Here is a 12,265-nt window from a genome sequence, read left to right as displayed (position 1 = left end):
AGATCTTGAAACGTTCTTTTAATGATGAATGCAACACTGTTCCTCTTCAAGTTGTCATTCCCAGCATAGTAGACTATATGACTGTCCAATTTGAAATGGCCAATACCAGTCCATTTCAGCTCACTAATGCCTGGGATATTGATGTTTATGAGCTCCATTTCATTTTTGATGATTTCCAGTTTTCCTAGATTTATACTTCATACATTCCAGGTTCCAATTATTAATGGATGTTTGCAGCTGTTTCTTCTCATTTTGAGTTATGCCACATCAGGAAATGAGGGTCTTGAAAGCTTTACTCCATCCATGTTTAAGGTCGACTCTACTTTGAGGAGGCAGCTCTTCCCCAGTCATCTTTTGAGTGCCTTGCAGCAGTATATCACACAATGTTCCCCTGCTATTCATAAGGTTTTCACTGGCTAATGCTTTTCAGAAGTAGACTGCTGAGTCCTTCTTCCTAGTCTGTCTTAGTCTGGAAGCTCAGCTGAAACCTGTCCTCCATGGGTGACTCTGCTAGTATCGGAATACCGGTGGCATAGCTTCCAACATCACAGCAACATACAAGCTCCCACAGTATGACAAACTGACAGGCATGTGGGGGCATTCCCAATTAGGAAGAGAAATTTGTTCAAAAGAATTGGCTGAGAATGTATTGATATTATTTTGTGCTCCAACATTAAAACCTTGCAAAGATAAGGCTAAAGTTAAAAATGTCAACTTAGGAAAAGAGCAAAGTAGTCAAATTTTATTTTTCCCCTGGGTGTTGTCAGCATGAGGAAGGAATTGAAGTTTATTGTTTTAAAAAATGGGCAACTGTTTACTAATCACAAATTTGAAAATGTGTGCCTTAATTTAAACTATATTCTAAAATAATTTGTCCATCATAAAATGTCTGTGACTTATTTACCTTTTTTTTTTTTTTCTAAAATAAAGTTAGCTGTGAACTCCTGAAATATATGTGAACAATTCAGTGGGTTATATGTAAACTGGAAAATTACATCCTCCATATTAACAAAGCATTTTAGAACTTTACCTTACAGCTGTTACCAGTGCTTCAAGTTGGAAAACCATGCATAAAAATTAATAACACTCAGCTAATTACCCCAAGTGGCTGTTGATTGTATTTTTTACGTTCATATATGTCCTCAGATATAGTTGGCCCATCTAGAAAATGACAGTCCCTCTGACATATAGTTCATGCAGCATTGCACACTATCTTTATTCATAGACATTGTTCATTCTAATTTCTGTACAACTAGCTAAAACCTTCATGCAGTTCTCTATTTTGAGCTTTAAGGATGTACATTCAATATAAGCAAAATTGGCCTAAACAAAATAGTTAAGAACAATTTTTATTGTTTTATAATTTAATAATGGCCTGCATAAACCAAACCAAACCAAACCTGTTCCTGTTGAGTTGATTCCTACTCATCGATTTTTAAGCACTTTATATGTATTACTTTTTAATTCTCACAACTCTTTTTTTATTTTGGTAAAATATATATAACACAAAGTATTTGCCATTTAAACATTTTTGTAAGTATAATTCAGTGACATTAATTGTGTTAACTATGTTCTTACAACTCTTTTATCCCCATTTTATAGGTCAGGAAAGTAAGGCAAAAAGAGATTACCTTGCCCAAGTTCACCCAGCTTGTAGGTGGCAAAGACAGAAGTCTAATCTGTGTACTGCAGTTCCAGAGCCTATGCTTTTTACTCCCTGCTATACTGATTCTCCTATCCACCTGGGAAAACATGTATATATAAAACAAAAATATCTTGTCATCATATTAGAGAAATTATTGGTCTTGTTTTTTTTTTTTTTTTAATTTGTTTATTACAATATTTTACTGTGTTTTTGGTGAAAGTTTACACAGCAAATTAGGTTCCCATTTAAAAATGTCTATATATATCATTCAGTAATATTGGTTACATTTTTCACAATATGTCAACATTCTCATTATTTCTGTTCTGGTTATTCCCTTTCCATTAATCTAGATTCCCTATTCCCATCACCACTATACCTTCTTATCTCTGCTTTAGGGTAAATGTTGACAGTTTGGTCTCATATAGATGTTTTTTTAAAAAGCATACTCATGGAAGATATTGTTTATTTTCGCAGCCAATCTGTTGTTTAACTGAAAGGTGTGGCTTCAGTACAGATTTAAAGGATATCTCAGGGTAATAGTCTCTGGGTTTCCTCTAGTCTCTACTGGTCCAGTAAGTCTGGACTTTTTTATGAATTTGAGTTTTGTTTTACATTTTTTTTCCCATTGTATCCAGGACCATCTCTTGTGTGCCTGGTCAGAATGGTTGGTAGTGATAGCCTGGCACCATCTAGTTCTTCTGGTCTCAGGATCGATGAGGCCATAATTCACGTGGACTAGTTTCTTCTTAAGTCTTTAGTTTCCTTCTTTCTCTTTTGCTCCAAAAGAGCAGAGACAAATTGTTGTATGGCCACTTGCAAGCTTTAAGATCTCAGACACTAATCACCAAACTAGGATGTAGAACATAAAGTTTATGAACTATGTTATGCCATTTTACCAAGATGTCCCACAAAATTACAGTCCTAAGACTTCAAATCCAGTAAACCAAACCCATGAGATGCTTGGTTATGTCTAGGAAGTATCAGTAACCGTGCCTGCTTTGTGCTTTACTATATATATGAATATGTAGACAGCACACACATACATGTGTATTCATAAGCCTACAGATACACCTATGCGTGCACCCATATATACACACTTACACCTTCCGATACACATATATGCATACGTATCTACCCATGTAACCACACCCATATTTTTTGGCTGTTATTGCTGTTGTTGCAAAATTGTGTATGCTACAGCATTTACCAAAAATGTCCCTTATTCTTGTGTACTTCTTGGTGTCATCATTTACCTCGGCCAAGTTGTGCACACTTCACCTACATTTGGTATTACTTTCCTATCACCAAAAATAACAAGTGCCTACTATCTAGAGAGTAATTCCTTCCTTTTCCCCCATTTCTGGCAACTGCCAATGAATGTTTTTTTCTGATATATACCTATTCTTGTGTTTTCATAAAAGTGAGATCATACAGTAGTTGTCATTTTATGATTGCTGTATTTCACTTTGCAAAATGGCCTCCAGATTCGTTCGCATTATATTTTGAGAATTCATCATTATTCTTTATTGCTGTGTAGTATACCACTGTATGTACCACATTTTGTTTATCCATTCATCCATTGATGGGCACTTGTTTCCATCTTTTTGCTATTGCGAATAATGCTGCAATGAACATAGATGTGCAGATGTTTATCTGTGTTGCTGTTATCAGATCTCTAGGTTATATCCCTAGGAGTGGGATTTTTGGATCACAATTTTAGCTGTTTGAAGACGCACCATACATTTTTTCATAGTGGTTGTACTGCTTTATAATTTGTATGTCCTGTACTTCTAGCTGGAAACCCTGGTGGCATAGTGGTTAAGTGCTACAGCTGCTAACCTAAAGGTCGGCAGTTCAGATCTGCCAGGCATTCCTTGGAAACTCTATGGGAGCGTCCTACTCTGTCCTATAGGGTTGCTATGAGTCGGAACTCTACTCGATGGCAACAGGTTTTTTTTTTTTTTTGGTACTTCTAGCTTTAAATTTTTCAAACATATATGTTTCTGCCTCCTTTCCTTGCTGTCAACTTTGGTGATGAAAACATTTTTTTTCACTGCTTGCTTAAATTCTCCTCAGTGAGAATTCTTCCATAGAAACAATTTAGTAAATATTAATGCAGAATTTCTTTTTGAGGCCAGTATCCTTTAAGATTGTACATTTTGTGTTAAATAATTATTAAGTCTCCAGAATTGCTTCTGGTCTCTATCATACCCACTGGCCTCTGTATACCACCTGCAAGATATTTCTAAATCACACTGTCTGGAAGAAATCCAATAAACATAGATCTGCCTGTCAATTTGAAAATTATCCTTTAGAAATGTCTGTGGAAAGTGCACATATTTTCTTTCATTTTTCTCCTTTGCAAAAATGAGTTAAATGCATCCTTTCAGTGCTGGTTTAAATTATGTTTTAAATTTTTATTTCATTCATGGAACTTTTTATTTAAATCCGACAAAAGAAAATTACATTTACCTTTCAGGCTTATTATCAAAAATTGACAGAAATTTTAATAGCCAGCCTAGATTTGACTGAGTTGTTTTTGCTAACTAATCAGTGTAAAAGGTAAAATATCTACTAGATTATCGATTGGTTTTCCTTTGGTCCAATATGTTGTAATTTTCAGGGATGAAGAACCAGGAGGCCAGCTGGTTACAGATAAATTCCACATTGACTGGGATTCGGTACTTCTTGACTCTGATAATGTTATTGTAGCAAGATTTGATGGCCGAGGAAGTGGATTCCAGGGTCTAAAAATTATGCAGGAGATTCATCGAAGGATAGGTTCAGTGGGAGTAAAGGATCAAATAACAGCTGTGAAGTAAGTGGGTGCACATTTTCCTGTTGCTCTTCTTACAGTGAAGAATCTAGGTACACAATATATAAAATGACTAGTCACTGGAAAATTTTCCAAGCTAATCATGTACTCTGTTGCATCTTTTTCAAGTACCTGTCATCCTTGTACTATAATGAAATAATTATCTTATTTCTGGAAGAAGAATTAAGGTTGGATTTATGAAAATAAGAGAGGCCTTAAGTAGACCGCTATATTATTTGTTTACGATAATCTACGATTTGTATTTATACAACCTAAATTTCCTCAGTTAATTACAATTCTTCAGCACAGGTACCATTAGCACTCTGGCATGAAAGAGTGATCTGAGAAAGCTAGCTGGCTATTTAAAACAGTGCGTAGGAATCAGCTAGCATCTTGTTGAAATGTAAATACTGATTCTGTAGACCTGGAATGGGCCCAAGAGTCTCTATCTATAACAAGTTCCCAGGTGGTATTGAAGCTACTGGACCACCACTTTGAATAGCAATATTTTGGACTATATGGCCCTTCCACTTGAATAGAGATGCAATTAGGAAAATATATTTTGTCATTTTCTTCCATTTTTTAAGCCAAGAATGAAGTTCGATGTGCATTTGACTCAAGAAGATCTAACTTATATATATATATATATTTTTTTTTTATTGCAGATTTTTACTGAAACAGACATACATTGACTCCAAAAGATTAAGCATTTTCGGAAAGGTAAATAGTAGAAATGTTCAAAAAACTTTAAAAAAAATGTGTATATACATGTATGTGTATATGCAGTTAATTATTTTCTTAATTTTATTACAGCTTTCTTTGTATTATCCTTTAATATGTAATTTTTGATTAATATTGAATAATTCAGTCATTAATTAATTCAGCAACCATTTATGGAACATCTAGCTGGTGCCAGGTATTAGAAATAGAGCAAAAAAAACAAGACAGAAAAGGATCTTGCATTCATGAAACTTACCTTCCAGAGAGAAGAGACAAATAGTAAGCAAGTAAATGAGACAGATGCTTTCACATATAAGTCCTATAGGAAAACAAACAAAACAAAAATTTTTGATGGATGTGAGATAAATGATGGGGGCCCAACGTTATTAGATTGAGTGGTGAAGTGAGGCCTCTCTGAAGAGGTGCCATTTAAGCTTATACCCAAATAACAAAAGGAGACCATTCTTGAAACTGAGTGCTCTCCACAGAAGGAAAAGCAAGTACCACAGTTTTAAAGAAGACTAACATTGGTTTGGAAAAAAAAAAAAAAAAAGATGCTAATATGCATTATTGTATGTTATTTGCTGTCCATAAGATATATACTTCTCATTGCAGTAACTGTACCCTTGCTGTATCCTTGTCACAATATGAAAATAGAACTCATATAGATAATTATTGAAAACCTAGTTAGTACACATCCCTGAGCTAGACATTCTAAGGATACTAAGATGAAGGGAAGAAGACGACCCTGCTTAATTCTAGTTTATAAACAAAGCAAATTCTTTGTTTTCATGGATTTTAACATAATATATTCTGCTATTCATAAGTGAACCAGAGATCCATGACATGTAATAACCAGTTATTTTATTGGGGCAATTAATCTTAGTAGCACACACTGACAAGTAGGTTCATGAAAAGGCACTTAACAAATGAATAAAATGTAAATCAGCACAAATCACTGCTGTTTTCTTCCTTTCTCTAAACATTTGCAGTCCCCATGCCTTTGCTGCACTTGGTTCTTGTTGCCAACAATTTTCAAGTCATCAATAAAAACACTTTTGGTAAAAAACACTCTCCTAGCATAAATGCAAACAAGGAAATAAAGGAAAGTCCAACACTAGTAGTAAAGATATTAATGAAAATGCCTAGAAAGTGATGATTCTTAAAAAATGGAAACTATTTTTTTTTTTATAGATACATTAAAAAGTACATGTAATGGAAAACATTTTACTCCTTACTGGTGCAAATATATATAATATTTTGGAAGCACTCAGGGCCCATGCATTTCAGGGCTCTATTTACTGTACACATAAATAAGACTAAAAGTGAGCTATGCATTTATTACTGTGGAGATTTAGAGACGATTCGGAAAGTTGTAAATGCTTCAGGGAGAAAGTGGGACATGAAGTGGATGATGAAAACCATTCAGTAGGTGGAGGGTAAGGAGAAGAGGGTCATGCCTAGTGTCAGTAGTAAGCAGAGTGTGTTTGGAAAACATGAAATGACATAATTGACTATAACTCAGGCTCAAGGAGGGGAATGATGGGAGATAAGGCTGAGAGGAGGACTGAGCACAGACAATGGGTACTGCATACCCAGATAAGACATTTGGATTTGAGTCTATAAACATGAAAGAATAAAACTCTAAGCCCCTGCTTTATAAGTCCAAAAACATGCCTTGATCACTGTATGAAAATTGATGAGTCTTGGGCTTGACTAGGACAAACTAAACATACAACAAACTGATTTAAGATAGCAACAAATGCAAAACACAAAACATATTTTAAATAGGAGGAATATTTCATTCCAGTTAATCAAATATCCATATTTATCAATCCATTATTAATTAGAAATATACTATTTAATCAAACTTGTCCATCATGATGTTCAAATCATAAACATATTGGATGATGTATTTCCTGTCTAATTTATGAGACAAAAACAAAAAAACAAACCTGTTGCCATCGAGTCGATTTTGACTCATAGTGACCCTATAGGACAGAGCAGAACTGCCCCATAGAGTTTTCAAGGAGCACCTGGTGGATTTGAACTGCCGACCCTTTGGTTAGCAGCCATAGCTCTTAACCACTCTGCCACCAGGGTTTCTGATTATGAGACAAATGTGTTAAAATATCTCAGTAAAATTATTCAATTTCATCTTGTTAGGTTAATTTTTGCTTTGTATATTTTTAGGCTATATTATTTAGTTTTCACAAGTTAAGAATTATTAAATCTTTTTGTTGAACTGAATCCTTTATTGTTTTGTACTGACCCACTTTATTAATTTTTTTTTTAAAAAAGCATGAAAGATGATTTTTAATGTGAAAATTGCAATTGGTTAGTACATGCCTGTTATAAGCTTTTTCATGTGGTTATTTTAAAACCTTGTCTGCATGGTTTGGTGTGCTCCTTTGTAAAGGAGAGAGATACATATTTTTAATACATCCGCCAATTTTTGTAGAATAATTTGTCCATTTATATTATGATTACTGATAGATATAAATATTATTGGTATTATTATATATGCTTACTATCTCTTATTTTCCCCTTCATGTGCTTATTTTCATTCATATATCTTCTTTTGTGAAATGCCTGTTCAGATCTTTTATCTAATTAGTATTGTGTTGCAAGTCATCCTATTATTGAGTTGTAAAGTTTTCATATATTCTGGATAGGGGCCCTAAGTTAGATATGTGTTTTACAAATATTTTTTCCCAATGTGTATTTTATAGTCTATGTCTTATCTATTCATAGTCTTAATAGCACCTTTGAAGAAAAGAAGTTATTATTTAGATATATCCAATTTTTATCTAAATCAAATTCATCTTTTTTGAGGAAATCATCTGCGTTTTTGTATTTCTTAGTTCAATGTCACATAAATTTCTCCTGTATTTTCTTCTAGGAGTTTTATAGTTTTAGCTTTAAATTTAGTTCTAGAATCAGTTTTGATTTAATTTTTGTGTATGATCTAAGAGTGGGAGTATATATATTTTTTCCATATGTCTTCAGGTTGTGTCTGCCTCATGTATTATTTACCCACATATTCCTCACTCATCGACCTTATCAGCGCAGTTAGCTTCCAGAGACCAGGTAGTTATGCGAAAATGACATTACATGAAAATGGAGGATGACTATATCATTACAATACTGCCAAATTACGTCACTACACATCTGCCAAAATTACAACATTACGTAACTGGCAAAACACTGAGAATCATGGCCCAGCCAAGTGTACACATAATCTTAACCATCAAGGCCAGCGTTGCTCTTGCCTTGCACTTCAGCATTCATTACTGTCAGACATACATCGTTAATATGCAAAATAGATAGTAGATTTTTTAGTAGTGTCATAAATGAACAACGTCAGATAATGAGATAGTCAGTAAGTGAAGAGGTATACTTTTGTGTATTCTCAATTGAGTTAGAGACTCTCAGAGTTTGAGACAAGCCTGAGCCACTTCTGGGGTTTGAAGATGCTAGTATACATATAAGCTGAAGAAAAAAAAATCAGGACAGGTTTAAAAGAATTATGATACATTTTGAATGTTTATTTTAAACAACTTAACAGTTTTAATATCAAACAATGAAATGTAACAGATTGTGTTATTCATAGTATATTAATGTTTTGGGTACTAAACGTGATGGGGTCCAGCAATAATCATACAAGTCTAAGGTTGTTAAGAAGTACCTCTTTTATCAATTTTGTTAGCATATACTTTTGACTATACTTATGAACTCATTTGAAGGTTATCTCAAAAAAAAAAAATTTGAAGATTACTTCAAAATATGATACCTATGAAAAATGTAAGTTTTCAGTAAAATGGCAATGCAGCACCCATTCCCTACTCTCATAAGTTCTTCTATCTATTGAATTCAGTCTCTTACACTTCGGTAATTTTTTTTTTTTTCTCTAAGAAAAGAATTCCAAGAAACATTCTTAACCTTTAGGTCCACTAAATAAAATTAAAAATGATCAGATACATGAGTAATGCTAAAAAACATTGCAAATAGAGGTGATAAAACATTCATAATTAATGGGAAAATCTAATAAGTGGGAAACCAATAAAATGACAGCACAATTGAAACAGAGGAGCTTAAACCCAATATTCTGACTGTTTTTAATCTAAATCAAATAAGGAACATTCTCTAATTGACTTCAAAATCAGTATGATGATACTCAGTTTTTTTTTAACCAACCTGATAGATATGAGCTGGTTTAAAAAAAAAAAATTAATTGCCATCTTTACATTGAGCTAGGGCTTGCACTTTGATTCTAGCTGTCTTCTGGAATATATTTTCCAAGAACTCTTTCCTGAGTTATTCCTGCCTTCAAGCGAATAAATATAAAATGGTAGAAGTGAAAGTGAGAAAGTAAAATTTAATTTATTCTAATTCCTACCCGTGCTGATTTTCTTTTAAAAATAGAAGTTATTTCTATGAAATAAATCAAATTAAAGCAGCATTTGGATTTGATTTTTAAATGCTACAGACAGAATTTTATCTAAAAGCTTTCACTATCATTAAGTCTTACAGAGTACTTAGCTTCATTAAATCCCAAATTTTCATATTAAAAAAAGTAAATATAAAATATAACTCCTTGTGCTGAAGCAGTGTTTACAACTCTCTGACTTCACTTTAGAATCACATGATAAACTCCATCCGATGCCCAGTCTCCATGGATTCTGGTTTAATTGTCTTAGTGGGTATTCAGGTATTTTTAACTGTTGTAAAAATGTAGAGAAGACAAGTGTCTTAGTTATCTAGTGCTGCTATAACAGAAATAGCACAAGTGGATGATTTTCACAAACAGAAATTTATTCTCTCACAGTCTAGAAAGCTAGAAGTATGAATTCAGGGTGTCACCTCCAGGGGAAGGCTTTAACTCTCTGTTGTCACTGGGGTAAGGTCCTTGTCATCAATCTTCCCCTGGTCTAGCACCTTCCCAGTGCTGGAACCTCGAGTCCAAAGAGTGTGCTAGGCTCCCGGCTCATCTTTCTTGGTGGTAGGATGTCCCCCTCCTCTCTGCTTGATTCTCTCTTTTATATCTCAAAAGAGGTTGACTCAAGATACATCCTAATTCTGTAGATTCAGCCCTACCTCATTAGTATAACTGCCTCTAATCCTGCCTCTTTAACATCATAGAGGTTAGGATGTACAACACATAGGAAAATCACATGAGGTCACAAAATGGTGGACAGACCACACAATACTGGGAATTATGACCTAGCCTAGTTGATACGCATTTTGCGGGGGGGGGACACAATTCAACCTATACCAACATTTGCCACTTCTACACTTTTCACGTGTACAATTCAATAAAACAAATTACGTCAATCATTTTGTGCAATCATCACGGATATCTGTTACCAAATATCCCATCCCCATAAACAAAAACTCAATGCCACCTAAATAATGCTTCCCCCCTTTCCTTTCACTACTCCCCCTGTTAACCAATATTGAACTCTAATCTTTATACATTTGCCTACTGTAGGTATCTTATATAAGTGATATCATACAGTTTTTGTCCTTTTGTGTCTGACTTATTACACTCGGCATAATGTTTTCCAAGTTCTTCCATGTTGTGGCATGTATCAAGACTTCATTTCTCTTTATGGCAGAGTAATTTTCCATTGTATGTTTGTACCACATTTCATTGGTTTAGAGAAGATTGGCTGGATCTAGGAAGACTCTTCTGATAGACAGCTGTATTATGTTATTATGCCATAAGAAACTGCTATTTTAAAATATGGACCAGTAGCATAAGCATTCCCTGGGAGCTAGTTAAAAAATGCAGAATCTTAGGCCCCACCCCAGATCTACTGAATCTGAATCTGCATTTTAACAAGATTCCCAAGTGACTTGAATGCACTTTTGAGTTGAAAAGCATTGTTCTAGGAGATACCCCTCCTATTAAAGGCATTTTCTTCCTGGAGATAATCAGACTCTGAGAGACAAGTGAAACTGAGATTAAAATTATATATATATATATAAAGTCAATTTATTGATTTATATTACATGTATAAAGTTGTCTTGTTTGATTGGAATATTCAGCTATTCTTTCAATGTAGTCAGGATACATAAAAAGCCAGATCACACTCGGTTGAAAGTGTTCTTGGCCATTGTGAAATTAGAACCAGAGAAATTATGTAAATCAACCAAGATGCATGATGCTGTGGAACCCCTTTGAAGCCTCTTGGCTGCAACACTCAGCTTCCATTGCCACCTCAGGGAACTGAACCCACTGTACTAGAAAAGCTCCCTCTAGGGACAGGACTTTCAAGGGCTATCACTACTTTTGCTTTGTAAGCACTATTTATTTGCTTGCTTTGCATGTCTCACCCCACCTCTTCCATACCCTAGGTATGTTAAGACATTTGAGACTACTACTTTCAAATTTTGCTGACCTAATGCTCCTACGGAAACCCTGGTGACTTAGTGATTAAGCACTACGGCTGCTAACCAAGAGGTCGGCAGTTCAAATCCAACAGGAGCTCCTTGGAAACCCTACAGGGCAGTTCTAGTCTGTCCTATAGGGTCACTATGAGTTGGAAGGGACTTGACGGCAATGGGTTTTTTAATGGGGTAATGCTCTATCTGTCGCAGTGTGACTGGGCAAAAGCACTTTGATGTGGCTGAACTCTATAAAGGACAATTTTCTTTCTGTTAGTTTCTAATTGTGAGAGAAGTTTTGTTTGAGCTTCAGTTGTTGGGTGCCATGGAGTTGATTCTGACTCATGATGACCCCACGTGACAGACTAGAAATATAGGGTTTTCTTGGCCGTCATCTTCAGGGAAGCAGATCGCCAGGTCTTTGTCCTGCAGAACAGCTGTGTGGGTTCAAACCAACAAACTTTTGGTTAGTATCCAAGTGCTTAACCATTTATACCACCAGGACTCCTCAGCTTATAAGTACTACCTAAATATTCCAGTTCTAAAATGCCACAGTTCACTCAGCCACTTCAGTAATATATGACTGTAATATGAATTTTCATGTACAATTTTTAAATGTTGTTCCAAATAAGCACAGATGAAATTCTGTATTTTTCATCGCAAGACTTTAGTGCCAATGACAGACGCCTTTAGCC

At 34.7% G+C, this 12,265-nt stretch overlaps 1 protein-coding gene across 1 annotated transcript in view; it reads left to right on the top strand.

The window, feature by feature from the left end:
- Window positions 1-12,265, top strand: part of DPP10 (dipeptidyl peptidase like 10) — an 846,520-nt gene that overhangs the window by 822,767 nt on the left and 11,488 nt on the right. Inside the window, exons 20-21 of the mRNA XM_049889192.1 lie at window positions 4,269-4,463; window positions 5,126-5,180. Coding sequence (XP_049745149.1) covers window positions 4,269-4,463; window positions 5,126-5,180 — 250 coding nt within the window. The remainder of the gene's footprint in view (window positions 1-4,268; window positions 4,464-5,125; window positions 5,181-12,265) is intronic.

The sequence above is a fragment of the Elephas maximus genome, chromosome 6, assembly GCF_024166365.1.
Source record: "Elephas maximus indicus isolate mEleMax1 chromosome 6, mEleMax1 primary haplotype, whole genome shotgun sequence".
Lineage (NCBI taxonomy): Eukaryota > Metazoa > Chordata > Mammalia > Proboscidea > Elephantidae > Elephas > Elephas maximus.
Note: the sequence above shows the minus strand (reverse complement) of the source record. Positions and strands in the feature narration are given on the sequence as shown.